Raw genomic sequence first — 24,144 nt, forward strand, 5'->3', positions numbered from 1 at the left:
GACGGTTATAAACGCATCACGGAACCGCCACGGCTGGTGCTCCGCAAAGGAGGAGACGGAAGCGTGTAACGCCGTGTGCGGGCGACGCTCCTCCCCGTGTTAACCCCCTTCTCTCTTCTCCCTCTCTTCCAAGGCGGCGGAAATCTTTGCTCGACAAGCTCTCCAGACTTTTCGGGCGAGGCAAATCTTTGCTCGACAAGCTCTCCAGACTTTTTGGGCGAGGCAAATCGGTACTATTTCATCTCCTTTCCTTGTCTCTAACCCCCATCTTTCTTAAGCCACATCCGTCCAAGATCTATCGAAAGAGGAACAAGGATGCTCTTGCTTTCGGTTTTGGTCGGTTGATACTATAGCTCTCGAATCATTTTGTTTCGGGAAATTTCTGTTCTGCGATCGATAAATTAACCAATGCTAAATTTTAAAGTAACCAATGGATAAAACATAGTGACTATTATAAATTACTATCTCAAGATAATCGCAGAAATTATACAGTAGGTAGGGAACTGGGAGGGAACAGATCAAAAGAGAAGAGAAGAGGCATATAAAAGCTACTGGTCTCTCAATACTTTTAACTTGTATTCCTCAACTCAAAATCAAGGAGAAGCAGTTTTATGCCCCTCTTGTTCTTAACAAACTATCAATTACTTTATAGGCCTCCATCTATAAGAAAACTATGAGAAAAAGCTTTCCTTTTCTAGAAAAGTTCATGATCTAACAAAATTTGCTCTTTAGTTTTTCTTAGATACTTTTCTCAGTCAAGCTTTATCAGAAGGATCTTATCACCAATATAAATCAAAATAAAACTCTAGACCAAAATTATCCTCAAAACATGTGTGTGTGTGTGTATTTATGTACATTTGTATATATGTATGTACATGTGTATGCATTTTGTTATATTTATATATATACAGGGAGAGAGAGAGAGAGTGGAGACAGAATCTTATAGCCAGACTCAGTCTAAGATCTCATGTTAACCTGTCCTGCATCACACCTTAAGGTTGACAAACCATTTTTCTGAGGATGCCGTTGTAGGACCTTGGACTTAGTGTCTACCCTTTATATGTATGAAGACGTTTCTGCAACAATGTTAATGTCAAAAAGAACCTGAAGATTCATTCTTTGAGTTAAAGAACACATTCCTGTTCATTTGCATGTATGCATTTGTAAGAAGATTCTTGAGTATTTGAGAACTTCATTTTATGCTGTTAAGTTGAACATGTTTTTATGAACCTAGCAATGTGATGAAGAGGGGTACTCTGCTTCAAAAATCAAGGTTGCCGACCCTTGGCATAATATCCATCTTCAAAATGCTGCTCTTCAGAAGCAAGCAAATTCTTTCTTAGAGAAAATAGTTAGACGTTTGAGACAATATAAGTTTCGGCTGTATTTGATATGGACCCGAGGTGGATAGCAGGGAATAGGTTTAGCGAACCCAGTAAATAAGGCCCAATAGGTTTTGGCAGGCCAGCAAATCTGGTCAGATTTGGCTTGAGTCACTTGGTTTGATCAGATCTTTTAATGATTTGATCGAATCTAGGTTTGATCTACTTTGGTTTGATCAAACCAAATAAAACAGTAAATCCTTGAGATGTCCCTGCATGTGCAACACCTTCACAGAAGACCTAATCTTCCTCTCCATCTCTCCTTGTTGCATTGAAAGCGGTTGATGATCGACTCTTGTGCACTAGGTCAACCCCAATGCAATGGCGCCTGCACTCTCGTGAATGGCAGCAACAACAGGCGGCAGTGCCTCGCCCCTTCCCTGGACGCTACCTTCCTCTCTTTCCCCTTGACCCTCTTGTGTCTCTTTCCTAGTGGCTCTCGACAAGAGACTATCGATCGACGATATAGCCCCCTGAACCTTAGACTGTCGATCGACAATATAGCCCCCTGAACCTTGGCACCTTTTAGAGTCTGGCACCTTTGACAACGCTGCTATTAAATTATGCATTCATTTCAATAAAATGTAATTATTATTTAAGAATATATGAGAGTTACTAAATCTAATGTTATATATAAATACTATAAGTATATGTTATCTTAATTTTTTTTTATAAACTGTAGGATTTTATTATCTTAGGATCCGATCCTACCATCCAGGGTTGTGACCCACTTTATGACCTAGATAGGAAAGCGAGTATGACAATACTATGCATGAATTTGTGTGATTTCATGGGTTTTATTCAAGGTTATTTTGCTCGGCATCTTTGCTTAAGCTTGTCGTTTCTTTTTCTGTTCTCTGAAAGGTTCATAAAGATTTCGGACTTGCTTTCTCTCCTTCAATCATCCTCTTTTGCAGCTCGTTGTAATCAGTTTCTGTATGTTCTTATCTCACTGTCAGCATAGTTTTAAGCTTATTCATGTTTTGAATTCAAAGGCTGCACTGATCTATGTTTCTTTTGGTATCAAGTTAGCTTGGTCTCGTGTTACTGCCATCCTTGAAATTTTTGTTGTCTTTCCCTGGTTCAGGAGCTAGATATGAAATTCATTAGCAAGTTCAGATTTAAATAATGGATGTTGATTTTACTTGTATGGAAAGGATATTAAAATAATGGATTTTGGTTTCATTTGGGGTCTCTTTCAGGAGCACATACAATGTCTCTATCAACCTTATTCAGAAGAGTTGGTCTCAAAGATCTCGTTTCAAATGTTACCGTCTATAGTGGTGCTAGTGGTAATATTATCACCTTTATTTGTCAAAGGTGCCAACCTGCTTTTAGGTATATCTAATAGTATATGGAATTGATTCAGAGGTATCTGGAGGACTGAGTTTGATCTTTCGACGTTGGGCCACAAAAAAGACTGCAGGGTCCACAAAGAATGGACGTGACTCACGGCCCAAGAACCTAGGTGTCAAGAAATTTGGTGGAGAGGTTACAAAGTTGAACTATACATGTTCAATCAATGAAACCTTTGTTTCTCATTCCCTTTTTTCCCTTTACATTCTCGTTGTCTCCTGATGCTATGTTTTTGGTTGGATGTTATTGCAGAAGGTGATTCCTGGCAACATCATAGTTCGTCAACGAGGTACACGGTTCCATCCCGGGGACTATGTCGGAATGGGAAAGGATCACACGCTATTTGCGCTAAAAAAAGGTCATGTTCGCTTTGAACGCCACAAGCTTAGTGGTCGGAAATGGGTGCATGTTGATCCAATTGATGGTCATGTTCTTCATCCCATCTATACAAATGCTGGCCTTAACGTTGATGCCGGAAGCCAGATGTGCTAGCGAAGCATTTAACCCGAGAGTAGGTAGTTGTTCGCTCTGGTCTTTAAGAGATTGCTGAAAGGGCAAAGTTAGAGAACTTTCTTTTAATCTGCCCCCTATTTGCTTTCAATACATTGACAGTGACTCGGAACGATCTAAGAAGGCAAATAAACAAACCCTATTGGACATACAGATTAATCAATACCTGTGTGTATGAAGAGTTTTGGACTCAATTCTCCATTCCTTTTTGGTTGGCAGAAGTCTCTCCTTGTTGGGATGTATAAAGTTTTCGGCCCATTTTTCCCCCTCCCCCCCTAACTGTTGGAGTTGGTTGGTGTGCTCAATTCATCTTCTTCGATTCTGCATTTTATTTCGTAGTCTAAAATGTTTCGGTTCCTCGGGTACTTTTAGATGATGTCCTCTTTTCTCGGAGTGTGCTTAGTTTACAGACTTTTAGTCGCGTTCACTTGAAGCTTAGGTTAAACAACAGTTCCGTATCAAATCTGAAATTAGGTTCTCAATTATGGAAATGATATATGTGTACTGAGAGATCTTATTGCACCAAAGCAGCAACAGTTCCAGAAACATGAAAGATGGCGGACAATGAGATGATGTTGGTCTCACTCACTATCTATAGAGTGAAAAATTCAACATTAATCGTTCGAATGATTTTAAACGAATAAAAATTGTACAATAAAAGAGAAAAAAAATCTTTTTTATTCGAATGATTTTAAAAAGAATAAAAATACTGTTAATAAAAAAAAAACAATAAATATCTTTCTCACCTCGCGCCAGGTAGGGGTCGAACCTACGACTTTCTGCTTAGGAAACAGACGCTCTATCCACTGAGCTACAGGCGCTTTGTTGGCTACATCTTTATAAGATGAATAAAATGTACTCTAAATAGTACAGAGTTTAGTATTTGATTCCCGAGGACAGTGCCGTCAATGACGGAACGCTTCCATACCTCTAATCCCTCTCACTTCCAGACTCTCTCTCTCCCCTTTCATACAGATATGTGGCTGGCAGGGTCGAAGACAGGCTTTAAAGGCACGGCATTTGAATTCCTATATATATATATATATAGAGAGAGAGAGAGAGAGAGTACTTTGTTGTAATGCAAATTGGACTGATGTGTTGAACGTATCACCAGTGACTGTTTAGTTCTGCACCAAACATTACACTCGTGGGCTCATCTCACGTTCTTGTCCTCAAAACAGACAAAGCGAACGATGCATTATTAGCCTCGATAGGTGATGGTAGAAGAAGCAGAGTCCAGCAACCAAAGCAGAAGAAGCATCATCTCCACCCTGGAAAAACCATTCGCCAGTCACCCGATTCACTTGATACCAATCTGGGGCTGCCCCCTCCCACTTTACCTACTACCATCAATCCACAAAGCTAAGGTTGAATCATAATATACATGGCAAGCAACTTGGTAGAACGTAAAGGATGATCGCTTACCTCTGAAGACAGACACCAGCGATTCACTCTCGTTTCATCGCACCTTCTTCATGTCATCGATAACGACCGAGGCAGCATTACGACCGGGTGCACCCATCACGCCACCTCCGGGGTGTGTTCCGCTCCCGCACAGGTACAGCCCTTTCACTGGTGTTCTGTAATCCGACCTGTGCGATGAAGATCGTGAGTTGACCCGAAACCAGTAGTAACAAAAAGATTGCTTCCTGGTGATATAAATTCAAGTCTACTATCTTTGGCACAAAACTAGCATGTTAAAAGAGAGATTGAGCACACCATCCCTTGACAGGTCGCATCAGGAATATCGAGTCCAAACCCATGGCACCATGGAAAATGTTTCCACCTGTTAAACATGTCTCCATGTAAAAAATATCAAATATTGGTGATATATGGTAAGAGTACCGGCTATCCAATCTTGGTACGTCTCCATGTAAAACAAATATAGATATTTCACTCCACCTGATTCACTCGCCAAAACATGCCAATTAATATGATCAACTGTGACTTACCGGTGAGTCCGAACTCCCTTTCAAGATCTGGAGGTGTCAACATGTCATAGCCGATAATGGATGAGCTGAACCCGGGTGCATATTCATCAATCAAGGAGAAACAACTTTGAGCAAATGCCTCCTGAAATTGGCAAAGAGTAATCACAATTCAAGTAAAAGCTGAGCACCGATACTTCAACATACATGAAAGATGCAAAAGAAGCATGCATGAGAAATACTTTTGTTTTGCAATATAGTTAGGAGACAGATACAACTCACTCTGACATTAGGATCTTGCCAGCTTCCTTTGGTAAGTTCATATGGCGTATATTGGATGAATAGATTAATCACATGTTGACCTAAAACATAAAATGTGTCCTGTAGTCATCAAGCTCCAAGGGAGTGGATAGATTATGACAAAGAGACATTAAAAAAATAATACAAATTCCAAATGCTTGATTCCTCAAAATCTGCTATATGATCCAAGAACAATTTCCTTTGACCAAACAGGATTTGTGGTATAATGGGACTGGTGCATATGTCTCCAATTACTCCATATATGGGATAATGGGACTGCTATATGATTCCTCAAAATGGAATTTCTATTCTTTTAAACTTTATCCAACTAAATCACCTATATAGAACCAAATCAGCAGAGATGTAGTGCTGAGAGTATAAAGCAAGATCAAGTCTTTTTTTTTTTTCAATCAAATCTAATACCATTGCTAACATAGATGCTTCTTGAGCGATTCTGAAGCCAGTACCTAGAATAATCAGATAACACAACATATTAAACAAATTATAGCCACAATTTTGTCATACCAGGTGGCGAAATGGTCCGGTCTAAGGCAGAGGGGATCGTCATTTCAATTATTGGTCTTCTTGATGGTATACCATTCAAAGCATCCTTGCAAGCTATATCAATACTCTCCATGCTTGAACAAAATGCAGAAAATAAAGATTAATGCTTGAATCATGACACACTGCCTGATAATTAAATGAAAAAGCTGTTTGGGCAATCAGAGGAACCTCCTTAATATGTGTGCGCAATAATATAATGAAGCATATCAACCACATCAGAGTAGATTAATCAGCTCAAACATCACCTAAACAAACAGCCTGGTATGACCTCTTTGGGAAACATACAAATGTTTGTCTTCCTTATCCTAAAAGATGACAAATGAGATATTTTTCCAAGGAAATAGTTCTCTGTTAAGGTTTTAACTCTTGGAAATGGACCACAATGTACCCAAATAAGCAACATGATACAGGTGGTGAAAAAATAATTGATTGTGTTCTTTGTTTGTAAGTTGATTGCTTACCTTCTTTGTGTGCTGACGCAGAACATGAAGTCATTATGCATTATATAGTTCTTAAGTTGCAGAGTAATAAATTATACTTATCAGTACTTTATGCAGTTCCTACAATCAACAATATCATCAATTAATCACAAATGTGAAACAAACACTAATAAAGTATAATTAACGATTTTAATGGTTGGTAACTTGCTGTAAAATAAACACATGTTTCTAGACATTAGACCTAAAGGACCAGATTTTGACCATCTTCAGTAACAAGATCAGATTCAATTTTCCAAAGGACATTAAATGTTTCTAGTGTAACAAGTCAAACTCCAGTTACTTGAATTCCTTTCATCCAATTCTTATCGAGAGTTCACCATCACAAATGCTGACCATATTACAATTTGGAAAGCCTTCGCCAAACATGCTCGTCTTACAAGATGTGGTTTAGCTCGATATTTCAGAAGAGAAATTTCCCTTTAAGTACAAGCTATAAGGTGCTTGACATAAATGATTCAATTCAAATGGAGATGTCCATCTTGATATGTTAAGAAAAAGCTAACTTAGTATGAGGCTAATGTGCGTGTTCTATCAATGTAGGAGACAAAAATAGGTCATCAACCAATTTGAATGGAAAAACAATTTTCTATTGTTAGCAACTCAGTGTACCTTTCACATCCAATGTGTATGGTACCCACATGTTGAGGACCTGGCTCAAGTACATGAGCATTGCAACACCCAAACTGTGGCAACCTAGAAACGGCAAGGTTTATTTTTGTTGTTCCCTGTCCATCGAAATAGAATATAAATGGAACTAAAATTTCAAGCAAGCTCAAGAGTTTTCCTAGATTTACCAAGTAATATTATTTAAAATCCAACAACATATTGGTTAACTAAACAACAGGCCAAGCAAATATAGTAAAAGGTTTAGGAATCCCGATAGAAATTACTGAAATAAAAGAATAGAATATTACAATATGACTGCATTGAACACATCAAGTAAACCATAAGATAAAATTTTACTTTATCGTAACTCAACAGTAGAGACCAATAAACTTTTTGGTTCAAAATAAATCAAAAGCAAGGTTAATCATAGACTGATCACTGATGTGTACTGTGCTTTATTGCATGCAAACTGTTATTTGGCAATGCTGTAGTTTGAAAATATATAGTAGATATGACTGTTGTATGCAAACAACTGCATCATAAGCGAAGTTGATCTTAACTTTAGAAGACAGAATAAAATGGCGTACCAATGCAGAATTTGGGAGGATCAATGTACACAACCTTACATTACATCTAAATATAAAGAGAGATGTTTCTGTAAAATCTCGAATTTTGATGATGAGATCAATTGATGAATTTTAAAAAGCTAATGTCAAATAAGTGATACAGAAAATACTTTGACTAACAATTCGAACCGCCATAGGGTCAAACATCAAGTTGGAGAATCAATCGATGTACTAGAAGATCAATGAACATCAAGCCGAAGGATTGATTAATGTGCCAAAAATAAAACATTATACCGGAATATCGGCCATCATACCGGAGGATCAGATGTCGTGCTAATATATCAAAGGATAGGGCGATGCAACAAAAGATTATATGAAATGCCAGGAGATTCGACGACATGCCAAAAGTTTCAAGGATGTGCCAAAAGTCTTGGTTGAAGTCATCTTAGGCCGAATTTGGCTATCTTTGGGAGAGAATAAAGTCTACTTATTATGACAACTTGTGGCAACAAATGGGCTTGAATTTGGGTCAAACTTGGGCCTTTACTGGGCTAAACACATGGCCTAGCACTACTTAGGGGCAATGGTCCCACCAGCTTAGGCAATGGTACGACTTGAGTCAGCCAACAACATCGTTGGTACATTGTCAAAGTTGTTGACGGTTGTACTACCTTGGTTAATTTTTCTAACCCTAGGAAAAAATTATGATGGTGGCATCATCCAAAGTCATCATTAGTAACGCCAATACCTGAAATTACAGTAACTTAATCATTTTGGCCCCACTTTTGAGGCCTTTTGTGCTATAAGTATTTTATTCGAGCTTGGCTGGTGGAGAATCCATCCTTGAGTTTGCAAAGTATACTAACTCTCTCTTTGAGCCTTTTGAGTTTCCTTCACCTTTTTTAATTATCTTTCTAAGTGGTAGGAGGTAAGACTAATTTGTAAAAGATTGTACAAGGTTCTCTTGAGTCTCGAAAAGGAATATGCTGTAAAAGCATAGCGAATGCCTCAAGGATAGAGGAATCAAAAGTGAACATAGAGCGGAAATACCAAACCAATATAAATCGTGTCTCTCTATCTCTGGATTGTATTTCTCACTTGTGTTTACCTACTGTCTTAAGTATGTTTCTGATACTTGCTTTTCTCGATTGAAATTCCAAGTTTGTTAAGACTTGCACAATGCCTTGATTCCCTAAACCCCTCTTAGTGTCATTAAGATCCTAATAGTTTCCATGACTCAAACACACATCTCCCAGGTTGCAAAGGACACAAATGAGCAACACTAGCAGTGTACCAAGGTTGCCCTCTTTAGAAGACAAAATCTAAAAAAATAGGTGAACTTGTCGACAAGATTTATGTAACAAATCTTGTTACATTTATGTAGAAGTTAGATTTCTAGAAGCATGTCACAAAATTTATGTAACCTGAAATGAAGCAACAGAAATTAGTACAACTGCATGTTCAATGAGCTATTGCTAATTGCTAATTTTTACAAAATTATTTGGCATTAAAGCTAGTAGAAACTTACCATAAACTTGAGTTCTAGGCTAGTGCTAAAGGTTTACTTCAATTGATAGTAGTACAGCAAGCAGAAATTCAGTCTTAAACTAATAATTACAAGCTATATCCTCTGAGCCTTCAAGAATAAAATTAAATTCTCAAGTATGAAAGTTTGGTGAATCAAATTTGAGTACAACAAAAATTGAAGCAAATCAATATTTCAAAGTCCATTGATCTTAGTTTGATTGATAGATAGGGCCTGGCCAATATATTGCATAGCACTGGCTGATCCAACAGTCTAGACAGGTAGAAATTTGGGCAAAAATATATGCTCTATTATAATTTATTTTTCTTTTTGTAATTTTCATTTATTTTCTCCTCATCCCCTGATACCCTGATTTAGGAATCCCAACTCTGATTCCTTTTTTTTTCCTTAATGACTAATATCAATGTTGCTCTTGATCTTTTCTAAAAAAAATTGACCTGAAATGATGAATTACTTAGTTTATGATTTTCATTGAACAATGTAACGATCATTATGACTAATCATGTATGAGATAACATAACACTGACAGGAGAATCTTACCGAGCTGTAGTCAATATTCTTGATAAGACGGAGAAAGTCTTCGGTTAGTATATTTGGAGGCACTAGTTCCTGGGTAAGGAAAAACATGAAAATAATATCCGATATTCCAGCAATGTAATTGCATGACAGTTGATATAGAGAATCACAAGTCATACCATAAAAGTCTTATATGGAGTTGCATTTGATAGAACAGATGATGAATGCACCTTTGTTCCATCAAGAAGTGCAACCTGCGTGATTGCTTCAAAAGTTCATTGATACTCAAGGTTCTAATCAGATTAAAAGCAATCAAATTAGACAGGACTTACCCCTGTGGCCACTCCAGTATTCTCATCAATTATAATTTGATCAACCTATTTAACGGAACTAAAGGCTTTAAAACCAGAAATTATAAGGTTGCCCAATGAACCAGGTAATCATAATTGAACTCAAAGCTAGCTAAATAACAAGGAAAAATCAACCGTTATGTCTATGGTACAGAGCACAAGTTACTTCAAACAAATAAATTAAAGGAGTTGATGGAATACTAACAAACCTGCATGAGTCACTAGTTATAGTGCTTAAACAAAGTAACACATTGATGATTGAACAAAGTATTTTCAGAATGCAATCGTAATGGCAAAGAACTGAAGGGGATTAATAAGAGTTACAAAAGTGGTTCAGGAGGAGTTACCTCTGCATTAGTCACAACATGCACACCTGCTTCACGAGCAGCATTACTTATAGCCAATGATACTGACCCCATTCCTCCTTCGACATACCTGAAACATTAACATTTATCTTAGAGAATAATACTTTTGGGAGACTGCAAGGTGCTTTAACTATATGGATTTGTTTGGTGAAGAAACAAAATGGAAGATGTTAATTTTCATACAAGTCCTGTGTTCCATTTGTTTGTAAGATGTCAAGGTATAGCACTGTATCAATACACTTACATCAAAACTCCGATTGAAGGATTATACACAGTGAGACTTGCAAAATCAATTAAGCTTGACATGCCACAAATTAGTTTATGCATCTAAGAAAAACAAATCATAGAAAGGAGGAGGTAGATACATACGACCAAACACCACGTTCTCCATCAGTCTCTCCCATTACATGATGTAGTAAAACATATCCTGAGCCTGGTGTATGAACACTTGCCTGCAGCAAAATTTTCATAGGCTAACATACTCCATGAGCTTCAAGAGAAACAGACATGCAGTGAGAAAGTATTTGAAGACTAACAATTGCATCAAGCAGATTTAGTCAAAGAAAGACAACTCTGTCCTGTAACAAATAGTAGGATAGAAGCATCAATACTAATTAATACTGACAGTAATTAATCAAGTAAATTCCCAAATCTAACTATTGCATATCAACTAACATGTTGATTGTAGACCAAATCCTGCTATCAGCTGACAGAAGAAACAATATAATGGATAACACTTCATTCCTGTCCTATTCAAAGTGTGAATGTTATAGGTCAAATCGTTGAACCACTCAACCACATATCTTCTAATAGTTTAATTTGCAGCAATACATTATTGGCAGCTATCAGCCTAAATTTCTCTCAGCAATCCCACTAACCATATTGTATTCCTTCCACAATGCACACACCCTCAATTTGTATTTATGGCCATAAAGCATCTAATACTGCATCAAGCCTTACATAAACAATACATAAAAATAGAAGGCAACAACTACATTCATAAAATTTAGAACTCCAAAACACTTCTTTCCTACAATTTAATGTATCCATCACAAACTAGAAAAACAATTTTAATTCCATCATATTATTTACTACAGATGAAACTAATGGTCCCTGATCTGAATTGGATTATGTACTTATGTTCTGCTTCTCCTTGACACATTCTCTTTTAATTTCTTCATAACTGCGTACTAGCCTTAGAACAACAACACCAATATTTTCTTCTGCTGCACTGTCTTGAGCCTCAGATACCTACTTTTATTTATTACCACTACAAGAGTTATCCCACTTGCAACTCTAGCACATGGAATTGTATTCTTCAGGAAAAAAGACAGTAATCTTTCTTGTCTCAAATTCCAAAGAATCATTTTGTGAAACAGAAAGAAAATTGTCAACATTAATCAACAAACATACTAAAAGATGTTCTTACCATAGATCCAATGACAGCATCCGTAGCCAGTGTTGCCTTCAATACCTCTGTCTGCAAGAAAGTTAAATGATAAGATCATCATTGTTACCTCAAAATACTCACTTGTAAACATGTGACAGCAATTTGTATAAGAAACAAACAAGTTGTATTACAATAAGTGATATTAGTTAAAATTTTTCTGAATTTTGTGTCCTGATAGAATTAATGAAAGCATAATTTTACATTAAAAAAACGTCAAGTCAACCTAAAATCATTCTTTCTTTAAGTAAATGCCTAGCAGCAGTAGAAGAGTTGATCATTCATTCTTACTTCCTGAAATCCAATGGTTGTTCTAAAACTCCTCTGGCAAAGTAATTTTAGAGAAATTACGATAGATAAGATCTCAAACCAGGGAATCTTCTTTGCTCATGCATTCCTGTCATTTGGTTAATTTAAGTAAATGCCTAGCAGCAGCAGAAGAGTTGATCTGTCATTCTTATTTCTCAAAATTCAATGGTTGTTCTAAAACTCCTCTGGAAAAATGACTTTGAAAAAATTATGCTATCTCAAACCAGGGAATCTTATATCTATTGTCAAGTAACTCTATTTTCAGATTTTATAACCCTCGGTGGGCTACAAGCTAAGAAACGTATTATGAAATGACTATATACTTATGTTCATTTATAAAAGCTCAAAAAATGTCCGTAGGAATTCCACAAGTGAGCATTTTCAAGTAACTGTCTCAACCAAGGCTGACTTTCTTTGATTGCTTTGACTAAGTTCCAAATATGGCTGGTGGCCTAGTGCAATTTGTATCTGGCATTCCAGTTAATTTCCAGTAATATGAGTGCATCATAGCCAGATGCCAGTATGACTTCCTCACACTGGCACATGAACACAGAAAACTTTGGTAGTCTTGGGTTTCAAAGACCATCTAGCTCAGTGTATCAAAATCTGGTTATCAAAATGTTATAAAGATTCTTGGACATACTGAGTTGTGATCAAATTCTTGCAACCAATAGAAAGGGTTCCATAAAAAAACAAAAACCGAATTTCTAGACCAAAATCTACATGTTAAAATTCTCAAAAGGCATGTGGACAAATATTATGAAAAACACTGATTTGCTTGAAAAAGTTGTAAATACAAAAAAGCACACTATCTAATGCAGAAGCTTTTAAAAGTTTTTCATATTTCTAGTCATATGTAATTATACACAAGAAACACATGGGAACAGCTAATAAAATTCAACTTTTTTCTATTGATTCATTACCAAAGTATTGGTCCAGAGCTACCAATTTTGCAGAATAAAATATTACTCAAAATATCCTCACTTAAACTTATATATTAAGAGTGATGTATTTATAGCTTGACTCATGAGTTTAGACCTTGTAAGAGGGACAAATAATATTAATTGTTGAACTACATAACTGGTACAAAAGATGGGTAAAGAGAACAACCTCAAACCAATTATTCAAAACCTTTGATGCTGGAGAAAGCAAAAGATCCACGAAATCCCTATCACAAGCAATAAACAGCAGTTAACATCAGTACAGCACAACTACAGTAGCAAAAACAAACAGTATATCTGAAGTTATGTCTAAATTACATTCAGAAAATAGATCGATAATGCAAAGTAAAGACAAAAACTTACAACATGTCCTTCTGTCCTAATGTGACAGTTTGTTGGAGAATATGACCCCAGAATGTGGATTTTCGTAATTTATCCTTCACCTGAAATAGTAGGGATGCAACATCGTGCCTAACTTCTGGAGTTGATGATTCCAGAAGATAATCCATAAATTCACAGAATTTCTTTAGTTGCTCTTCATATCTGCAAAACAGGACATCTTTATTGCTAAACTATTAGGTACTAACAGACATATTGCGATTAAATCCTAATCAAGTAAATAGTCCCACTACCAACAAGAAACTTCTGTGTTTCTTGTATTTTAACGAAGAGACTGATAATGCCTTGGCCATATGCAAGTAGTGGGAGCCTCACTTGAACTAAAAAGTTATGACTCCAACACTTAACGATTGTTATATGGAATACAAAACTATGAAATTGAACAGATGGATCATAGGAAATATATGTCTTACATAGTGTTCACACTCAAAATCATGCAGAACTAGTAAATATTTTTGTTAATGACCACTCCAATTTGCTTACACAGTGCATATGCTACACAGGATTCTTGGTCCATAAGGTTCGTAAATATTTGCATCATACTACTGTCGAATTCAAAATTTCAGGCAATCTATGTTAGCTTGAATATGTGAATTTACCATCACATCAGTTCACTGTATTTCAGGTTCTTGCTGCGATATGTGAGTTTATCATTGCATCAATTCACTGTATTTCCACTTGAATTATGTATTCCTACAAAGTACATGAGTGAACAGCATATAAAACCTTCAATGAAAAGTATACTCCCAGTGTATTAGGATGGAGAAAATAACAAAGAAAAATAGGTTAAAGTTCATATAATTTTCAATGTATGTGCAGGTATAGTGATGTAATTTTCCATGTATGTATTGCTATAGTTTATGTAGGTTCATATGTCCTGATGTAAAATGTTGAGAGCTACAGGATACAAGATCTTTGTCGATACACAACATGTGATATTAGCACGGTCAACATATATTCTAACAGTTTCATCTCTTGTACACCTCTCATGAGTATCCCTTGGATTCCAACTTTTACTAAACGTTCTCTCCAGAGTCCGGACCTTTCGGTAGCTAAAAATGCACCAGTTATGCTGCTAATATTTGGGGTTCATGAGGTAGTTGTGTTTCAAAAGTGAAGAAAGAAACATATGTCGAGGGAATTTGATTGAGTATATGTTTTGCCGCCTCAAGCTACGTTCTTGAGACATTATATGGTAAAAGCCATTGCTGCCGTTTGGTTATAGATCTGCAAAAGGTTTTAACGGAGAGACGAAAGGAAGTCGCCACCTTGGAAAAGCCAATGCGTCCTTCTTGGAGAACTTAGCAATCTCCGAATGGTTCAAACCGGCATCGGGGCCCAAAAGAAGGTACCGCCCATCGAGACAGGGGGTGAAGGTCGAAGGGCTCCTCCGAAGAAGCTTCAGACCGTGCCTCGCCAACTCCAATTCCCTTCAGCGACATCAAGAAAGAGATCAAGAAATGAATGAGGGACTCGGAGTTGGGGGGGATGCGTGGAGGATACCGGATGACGGAAGGGCGGAGAAGGCTCTGGAGGTAGCTACAGCGGGAGAAGCGGAATCCGGGGACGATCTCCTCTGTGACGGCTGCGCCACCGAGTACGTGGCGCCTCTCGAGGACGGCGACAGAGAGGCCGGCGCGAGCGAGGTAGGCGGCGGCGGTGAGGCCGTTGTGGCCGCCGCCGACCACGACGGCGTCCCACTTCTTGTTCAAAGAGGCGGCGGAGGAGGAGAACGTCCTGCCCTTACCCCATGAAGCGACCGCCCCTCTCATCGGCCCCATTTCTCCCCTTCTGATCTCGGCTCCCACGGGAAAGAGGCGAAAGCGACGGCACGGAGCACCATCATTTAAAGACTAAAATATATATCTCACATGTGAGCAAGGCATTTATAGTGCCGCCTCATTGTGTATTGTTTAGTGGATTGTACCATGAATCTAACAACCCGAGTTCGAATGTTGGTGGGACCTAATTTTTTTATTTAAAGACTTTTTTATGTTTGACTATGCAGTCTCTCTTTCATTGGCCGTTTAAATACTTTCTCTGCATTTAATGAGAGGTTCAGAAGTGGATCATTTATTTTATTTTATTTTATTTTATTTCCTTTTGGAGAAGGGTTTGTTTGTAATCTTTTATTGTTCCTAAAATCAAATAAAGAGTATCTTTTGTAAGAAAATAAATATATCTTTTTTTTCAATTTATTTTTTTATTAATAATGTTTCATATACTATATTACTTGGTTCTCCATTTGACTTTCATCATAAATTTTCTTTTAAAAAAGATACTTATAATTTAAATAATTCAGAACAATCGGTTACATAAAATAAAAGTATTACCTATTAAAATTCAATCCATCAAAAAGAGTCATTTATTTCTATAATAAAATTAAATTTGGATTACCTAATAAGATTCAATGTTTGAGAATACATTTGAAATGTGTATTGAAGGCTCACATTTCATATGACAAATGTTCAATTAATCCACCTCCTTTGGATCTTCACCCAAGACTAAATTGTACAATATCCAAATTGAAACAGCAAACTTTTAGTCATTTGTATTATATTTTTATCTTAAGTGTTTTTAGAAATTATTAACCTATCTAGAGTTGATCTTAACTTAACACACATATCTAGCATGGCCCATCAGTGTGATCCAAATCCAATATTTATTAAGTCTGAGTTAATAAAACTACAACTCTTAATACTTAAATTTTTTACATTCAATATATTTATTTTCAAAATAATATTTCATTAAATTGTGTGATATATTATACCTGCTAATAAAAAGTCAACATACATTAAATTATGCACATAATGTTGTAGTTATTCAGACAGTAGATTTGAAGATGTCAAGTTACACAAGAAATTATGCAATTTGAACAATATATAGACAAGCTTTACAAATATATACTCATTTCCATGTCAATATCTATTAACAATAGAACCAACAACAACCTGCTGTCAACCTGGTCATATGAAACATAGGCCAGTAAAATACAGCAATTATCCAGATACATTAATTTTTAGCCATTAACAGCTGTTTGAGAACCAGCAATGTGCTACTCTTACAGCCTATTTGTGGTGTGGGTAGTCCACTTGCAGGAGGCCTTACTCATGCCTATGATTCATTTATCTTCATTTGACTGCGAGCATTTCCCAGTGATAGAATCAGCAAAGTACTCAACTGAAACATTAGTGCCAAACATAGCATGTTAGTGCTTTCTTGAGCTTGAATGCAACTTTAATTCATATTTTCATCCTAATTTATAGTCCTAAGATATCGTAATGACATGCAGCTTCCTCTTGTCTCATAAATCGGATCCTTTGTGATGTTAGATATAAATATTTAAGTGATCAAGTTCAAAAAGAATGAGACTGTTTGTTTACCTAAATCATCCTGGTCCGGGGAGTCGAGCAATATGTCTGAGTCAGATGGCAGGAATGGAGAGCCAGAGTAGCCACCCAAAGCTCCAAAATCTTCCATGAATCAAACAACACTAACATGTTAATATAAGGAAGAAAGGTAGCAGTTGGTATGGGGTGAGCCTCAGTAATCAGTTAAAAAAGTCTAGTAAGAGTATATTTAGGTTTTTTGGTTGTAAGTCTAGTGATGAATATTTATTCTATAATTTAATTATATCAATATCTCAGGATGTACCTTACACAATTTTTCTTGTCATTTCAGAATTTACAAAATACTTCAGTTTTAAAAATCTCACAGTTTTGGTGGTTCCAGTCATTCTGACCATTTTGGATAAGTTTCAATAGTTATAGCCAATCCAAATCTGGATTAACAGTTTAAATAACAAAGGACTCAGAAAAAAGTATATTTTAATGAAATTTTGATGAATCAAGATAGGTTTGGTGCTTTCGAGTTAGCAGCAGTTTCAGTCAATCCAGAAAACTCAAATTAATCTGAAATAGTTGATGTAAAATTACAACAGCATAAGATGAGTTTACCATAAAAGAAAAAACAAACATAGAGGTGCAGGTATGGATGTCTGAAGACTCTGAACACAAATGCATTACCAATAACGATCATCCAAAATATGAATGGATGCCAACCTAAAAGCCACATCAATCAGTTCTAATGCTTTTTCAACATCTACTATCTTAAATGAATACATCTGCTGTTAACCCCTATGATAATGGCACAAATTTAAATGCCACATCATCGGACACAAGCTATGTTATAACTTTTTTGGATTGATAGCGGTTTAATTGATTTATGTGGCCAAATGATTTTGAAGAAAAAGGAAAAAAATAGTAATAGATCATACTTTGTACAACCAATAAGCTTTTAGAAGTTAATCCAGTGCTAAACATGAATTTGAGGAAGGGAAAGGTGGAGATCATACTTTGTACAACCAATATGTGTTTAGAAGTTCATCCAGTGCAAAACATGACTTCGAGGAAGAGAAAGTGGAGAGAAAATTACATGTAGAATCATTTAATTCTGTATGCTAGCATTTAGTAACCAAGCACCCAATGAAAAATTAAATTCTAGTTCAGATCCTCTGTTTCAGTTTCAAGTACCTCTTGAACCAAGATCTTTCATTTCAATTTTCCCATATGAAAACCCATAGAACATTGACCAGAACTGCCGTTGATTAAATACTCGATAACCTATATCAATGATAAATTCAAGTTCTTTAATCTAAATAATATGTAGATACGAAATAATTTAGCCATTTAACTTTTATCAATTAGGTTTTTCCTATGTGCTCTTTGTTCCTCCTCAATAGTCAGCAATACCTCATGCTTAGCAGTGTTTTTATATTGCATTTGAGTCTCAAAATATTATTATCAAAATACGAATTCTCCTGTAAGGACAGAAATTATAGCATTTTACACTCAAGGAACAAAAATGTTACCTCCTAAAATTGTCATGTCTGCCGTTAGATCTGAAAGACTGAAGTTCCAAAGCTGTCCTAATGACCTGATTGAGTCTTTTGAGGACGTAACACCATCTGCACCTAGTTGCAATCCTCCGGTATTGAAAACATCAGGTGTGAAGGTTGTATCGATGGCTGATGCATCCATTCCCATAGTTATCTCAGACGGAGTGAATGAAAATTGATTGCTTTCTACTGATGCAGAAGTCACAGCCATCTCTGACATGGGTGACATTGTACTGCATTGAGGTGCTAAAGGAGCTGCTTCAGATGTGTCACTGTTCATCACAATGATTCAGAAGTGGAGAGATTTAAAAATAAGACTGCAAATATAAAACAAAAGAACACATATGGCTGTGATTTATTTGGACATGATCAAATTTGAAAGTGGCCTTATGTTGAAGGATCATGTGTTGGATATCAGTAACAGAGATGATAACAAGTCCTTGATGCTAAGAAAGGATGGCCATAAAGTCTGTAGACATTTTCTAGAATTATATATTAAACCGGTGATGCTACTTATGATTAAGCCAAGTTTCAGATCAAATACCAATGTAATAGGTTTATGTTTAAGTCAGTGGTCAGCAACATGGATAGATGCATTTCTTGGCATCAATTTCTATTATAAATAACACACACTAGGAGTGAAAAAGTATTTATTGTTTAATCAAATTTTCTTCTTTTTTATATAAAAGAGTGAGGGCAGACATACCATCATTTTATTATAAATGAATGGAAGAAAAGCATGACTTCACCGCTGGTGAAATCATAGAAGAATTAAAAAATTGTCTCCTTAAAATTTACCTCTTCATTAAAATATTACAATATTTCATCCATAGAAGTCCATGAGTTGAAGGGTAGATTTTATTGCATCCCAAGAGACAGAATCAAAAGCTTCCTCAATGTCAAACTTAATTAGAATAATTTGATGTTTGCTTTGGAAGTAGTCATAGTATGGACGAGTTCATTAGCAATCTTTCACTAGCTAAGATGAAAACATCCTGTAAGCAAAAATAATTCAACAAGCTAGATCAGTCTGAATCTTTCTTAAAGGTGCTAAAACTCATCACTTCTATTTTTCTCTTATAAGTACCATATACATGAACAAATTAACTTCAAATCTCATGCTATATCCATGGAAGGAAAGACAACTAAAGTTTTTCTTTTCTTTTCTTCTTTTTCTTGTTCATGAGACTTAATTAAGTTTTAGGTTTAAATGCTTAATGCTGGACAAATTGGAATTTTCCTTGCCTACTCCCTGTTTCTTTAAAACCATAAGAATTATATAAAGTACTGATAAATCCTATAAAGCTAAAAAAAAGCCCTTGCTTACTCATTTCCAGTATTCATGCGGATGGGATGGGAACTGCCTGGAGCAGGAATTCCATTGACTACATGATAGTCGGACAATCCACAAGCCATAGGATCAACATGAAGCTGACCTGTAGTTAGAATCTGAGGCTGAAGAACTGGGTACCCCATAGGTAAATTGTTAACTGCACTGAGGAGAGGTTGACATTGAATAAGATTGATAAGAGTGAGAAGAGACTCTGTGCTTATTTTTATTTTGGATTATTGCATAAAGAAAAGATGGTTTCTCAAGAACAAGCATATCTGTATAATTTTGTCAACAAAAACATGAAGCTATGAAATTACAGAACTGTCCCATAAATAGGTAGTTTGTTATAGTAAGAGCACATATTCATCATAAACGAGTCAGATTGTTAAGTGGCCTTTACCAGACAATTGATTTCTTAACAAAAATTTGGACATGGAATTTTACAAATAGAAACATAAATTTTCATTGAGCTGATATGGAAGTAATTACATTTTCACTGATAGAACAAGATTCAGCTTTAAACAAAGTAGTTGTCAAATATGTATATATCACTATTCACTAATTTATATACAAGATTATAGTGTGGTTTCACTAGTAGTTGTACTTTCTTACTTCAATTGAAGATGGTCCTGCCCTAAAATTTTTAGCTTCTGATTTTATTCTACAGCTCCAGTTTGTCAATTATCCCTAGTCCGTTTATTTCACCAATTTATGATTGTCAGGAGTTATGGTTAGCATCTATAACATTTTGAACAGCTAGTAGCATTGAAAGTTCCAAGTTTTTTTATGCCCGATACTGTCAGCAAGATGAATAATAAGCCACTAAATTCATAGCTTCAAAAACCTAATTTATTTATTTTTTAATTGCTAATAACTTTTCAGGGTCTGTAGTGAAAGAAATCACCATGCACTGGATGAATTCCATTTTGCATCGGGACCAGTGGAACTTTAAAAGGGATAGGATACTTCATCAGATGGTATTGGTGCTCCAACAACTGATTAAACAAAATAATTTGTTTCTTCAGCTTTAGCCTTATGTAGTAAGCTCTAAAGAATTCAGGGTTCTCTTCTTCTAGTTTCTGCCACACTGCAAAAATTAAAATAGTACGTCAGACCAAATATATTTCCGATGAAAGCTAGGATGCATACTGATATAATTAGCGTTAATTGACAGAAGCGTACATTGAGATGCAAGGGTTCACTAGAAATAATTGAGCAAGAGATATGTACATCTACAAAAATTAGGAACAGCCTTTATTGTGGATAAAATGAGGAATAAGTTGGTATGAACATTTCCAAAGGTGTATTACAGAAGCACTTATTGGACACAATTTATGAATAATAGTGCAATGAAAGGTATAAGAAGGTCTAAGAAAACTTTATTAGGAACAAAAATAGAGATATGATAGTATTGCTATCAACAGGGCTTTGTGACAGGAAAAAAAAAAGATTCACTAATTTCAACCTTTATATTTGAGGCTTGATGTTTTACAATTATGACTATCACATTTAATTGCAAACATAAGCTTGCAGAACAAGTCTGACCATTTTCAAATTCAACTAAAGTTATACAACCCATTGAATATATCATCAAGAACAAAATTGAAGGAAAAAAACTTTCAATGAATGTTTTTTTTTGTAATCACTCTAAACACAAATGTATTTGTTCAGATTTTGTCACTAGATAAAGAAACGTACAGAAAGGACAAACAACATAGCAAGGTTCACCATACTACAGTGTACCACTCGATATAGGCAGTATATACCGGTCCAACAGGAGACCTGTACAAGTGGCACATTGGCACGCCTCCCATATACCGTATGTCGATATGCTTGATATAACTCGATACAGCTCGGTACGTACCATACCAATAGCTAGTCAGTACATCGGTATGGACCAATAAGGCAAACCATGCAACATAGTATTGGAACATGATAATGCATACGATAAGTAGCAAATTTCCAAAATCAAAACTCACCAAGTGCAGTAAAACCAGGTTCTATCCTAGCTCGGTTAGACAAGGTCCTAACCACCTCCCCTTTGTTCATATACAGTTGCAGACAGCGTTCTATCAGATTTTGGACCTGCAAGTGAATGAATAGTTATAAGGAATGAGTAGGTAAAATAACATATTGAAAAAGACTTTGGCTTACTGTTTCAACTATCTGTATATATATATATATATATATTGGCGAAAGTAATAGCCAGATGTCTTACAAGTTCAATGTCAGCATGAGAAACCTTTTTGCTTTTACTATCTGCAAAGGTTGATGAACTTGGATCTTGTCCTGAGGCCTCGGTAACTAAAGTATTTTGATGGTTATTTCGTATGTCATGTGAATCCTGTGACGATGGTTGCATTTCTGCTACCATCTGCGGGTCCTGCAGAATTTTAACTCCTTTTACATAGGTAAAAATTGTTTAGTGACTAGAGAAAGAACAAGTGATATGTTTGTCTATACTTCGATAATTCAGCCCAGATGCACAACAAAGAGATATTTCTCATGGTTTACATGAATTTTAACAACTGTAATTAGGAACAGTTTAACAAAAAAGTATACATGTTTAATCACAGTAGCCACTTCTCAGTTGGTGGAGCAGCTAGATATAAAGGCGAGAAACATGACCACACGGTATACAAGGATAATAATAGACTCAACCATTGAGAAGCATGGCTACAGAGTGTATATGGATAAATAAGAAAGTTACACATGATAAATAATCAAGGTTGTGTCATGCTGCGTGTATCACAAGTGACAAGATTCTCACCTGTGAGGTTGCCATCTCAGTTCATTGCATTCGTTCTACTCAGTCCATCTGATTCACTGGTACAGACATGATAAATATGTATGCCACTCTAGTAAATTCTCCATAACTTGACATGTTCCAAATAGGTAATGCATTTCTCCTGAAAGTGCATTATGTCAGTACAGCTATGGTATTTTCACAAGCCAAAAGGCAAACAGTATGTTTGGACCAAAATAAATCATACACATCATGTAAGCACACAAATTGTTTAGATGTCGAAATCATTGCAGTGGAATGGGACAGCAGATAACCATCTTTAGTTAGAGAATAATAACAAGGGGACTAACGAAGGCCATAACCATAAAGCAAGACCAAATCACCAGAATAGCAATACACGGTGCCGAGAATTGGTATCTCAATTAAATTAATTTCACCCCTTACCAGAACATATTCCCACTTCTTGAGTAAATCCAGTGCTAAAATTAATTTTTTTATCAAATTTGACAGTGTTTTCAAGTGACCAACTGAGGTCTTCTCACGAGCAGTCTTTCTCTTGAAAGCTACAAATGTATGAGCTTGGTGACACTTAGATGAAAGATTACAATTTCCTTGATAAGGAATCATACTAAACAGGTTGTAATTGATGACCAGTGACCCAAGAATGAGCTTGATGAAAATGATTACCGTACTATCGATGGGCGCAGTAGTGAAAATTTACCAGGCATTAGAGAAAGCAACTTCTCAACATCAAACCCAAGCTTGAAACGAGGAGGTTCCAATCAAAATTTCAAGCAAAATATACTGGATTTTTTTTTAGGATGGAAGACTGAAAGGGAAGTAAATCTCAGGCATGAGTAAAAGCTTATACTCCACAAGAAACAATGACCTGCTTATTCCACCTCACCGATGAAATCTTGCCAGACCAAAACCATTAAAGCTGAGCAGCAAAGAATAAAAAGAGGGGGGGAAGGAAACTCCAGGGTGAAAAATCTAAGCTTTGGAAGGGGGAACACTTCATGAATATCTCATCTACCGAAAACAACATTATTATTGATCAATTAAACGCAGAACAAAATATGATCAGACCACGGGCCAGCATAAGAACGGTACTGCAATTCGTTTCTTCACCCAAAAAGCACGGCATAAAGACCCAAGATTTGCAAGAACTCCACCAAATTCAAACGCAGATTTCAAATGATTCCCACGAATCCAAGCTTACCATGGTTCGAGGACAGACGACCGATAGAAGAGACCGAAGGAGAAGCAGCAGCAGCAGAAAGGGAGAGAAGAAGAGGATAGAAGAGACCGAAAGAGAAGAAGCAGCGGCAGCAGAAAGGGAGAGGTGAAAAGGAATCTACACCAAAACCGTCGACGCCGCTCTTTCTTCCCGTAAATATATAGCCATCGTCTAATGATTTTTACATATTAACCCTTACTAATATTAGTTTTCCACAACGTATCCCAAACGTCGATAACAAGCCGTTGTTTCAAACCCATATAAAGGGGGTCGAACAAAATTATAGTCTCAACAAGGGCGTAAGTGAAAGATGGCCAAGACGACGACCGATCAGAGGTCACGG

The 24,144-nt window shown here is 36.3% G+C and overlaps 3 protein-coding genes and 1 non-coding gene across 7 annotated transcripts; 1 reads left to right on the forward strand and 3 right to left on the reverse strand.

The window, feature by feature from the left end:
- The first annotated feature begins 60 nt into the window (after positions 1-60).
- Positions 61-3,442, forward strand: LOC135640702 (uncharacterized). Its single transcript, XM_065155398.1, has 4 exons — positions 61-230; positions 2,585-2,674; positions 2,752-2,873; positions 2,991-3,442. The coding sequence occupies exons 2-4, from the start codon at positions 2,596-2,598 to the stop codon at positions 3,228-3,230; spliced, it is 441 nt and encodes a 146-aa protein (XP_065011470.1). The 5' UTR covers positions 61-230; positions 2,585-2,595; the 3' UTR covers positions 3,231-3,442.
- A 554-nt stretch (positions 3,443-3,996) lies between these two features.
- Positions 3,997-4,069, reverse strand: TRNAR-CCU (transfer RNA arginine (anticodon CCU)). Its single transcript has one exon. It is a non-coding gene; the product is annotated as a tRNA-Arg (tRNA).
- Positions 4,070-4,267: 198 nt separating this feature from the next.
- LOC135640124 (uncharacterized) lies at positions 4,268-15,423 on the reverse strand. Of its 3 annotated transcripts, none has more exons than XM_065154269.1 (17): positions 15,089-15,423; positions 14,854-15,015; positions 13,550-13,729; positions 13,356-13,413; positions 11,919-11,969; positions 10,859-10,941; positions 10,472-10,559; positions 10,107-10,151; positions 9,954-10,028; positions 9,799-9,867; positions 7,150-7,265; positions 6,002-6,114; positions 5,459-5,538; positions 5,201-5,321; positions 4,968-5,034; positions 4,674-4,840; positions 4,268-4,588 (listed from the first exon to the last, which is right to left on the reverse strand). In XM_065154269.1, exons 1-16 carry the CDS (start codon positions 15,364-15,366, stop codon positions 4,708-4,710), a joined length of 1,719 nt encoding a protein of 572 aa, XP_065010341.1. In that variant the 5' UTR covers positions 15,367-15,423; the 3' UTR covers positions 4,268-4,588; positions 4,674-4,707. The 3 variants fall into 3 exon arrangements, with proteins under 3 accessions (XP_065010341.1, XP_065010342.1, XP_065010343.1); XM_065154270.1 differs by having other exon boundaries at positions 4,268-4,591; XM_065154271.1 differs by lacking the exon at positions 10,107-10,151.
- A 1,045-nt stretch (positions 15,424-16,468) lies between these two features.
- LOC103987055 (uncharacterized) lies at positions 16,469-23,925 on the reverse strand. Of its 2 annotated transcripts, XM_009405241.2 has the most exons (9): positions 23,784-23,925; positions 22,586-22,724; positions 22,034-22,198; positions 21,795-21,900; positions 20,720-20,902; positions 19,810-19,972; positions 18,456-18,754; positions 16,969-17,058; positions 16,469-16,765 (listed from the first exon to the last, which is right to left on the reverse strand). In XM_009405241.2, the coding sequence occupies exons 2-9, from the start codon at positions 22,598-22,600 to the stop codon at positions 16,707-16,709; spliced, it is 1,080 nt and encodes a 359-aa protein (XP_009403516.2). In that variant the 5' UTR covers positions 22,601-22,724; positions 23,784-23,925; the 3' UTR covers positions 16,469-16,706. The 2 variants fall into 2 exon arrangements, with proteins under 2 accessions (XP_009403516.2, XP_065009375.1); XM_065153303.1 differs by lacking the exon at positions 23,784-23,925 and having other exon boundaries at positions 22,034-22,215; positions 22,586-22,719.
- Positions 23,926-24,144: the final 219 nt, after the last annotated feature.

Source organism: Musa acuminata, chromosome BXJ3-6 (genome assembly GCF_036884655.1).
Source record: "Musa acuminata AAA Group cultivar baxijiao chromosome BXJ3-6, Cavendish_Baxijiao_AAA, whole genome shotgun sequence".
Taxonomy (NCBI): domain Eukaryota; kingdom Viridiplantae; phylum Streptophyta; class Magnoliopsida; order Zingiberales; family Musaceae; genus Musa; species Musa acuminata.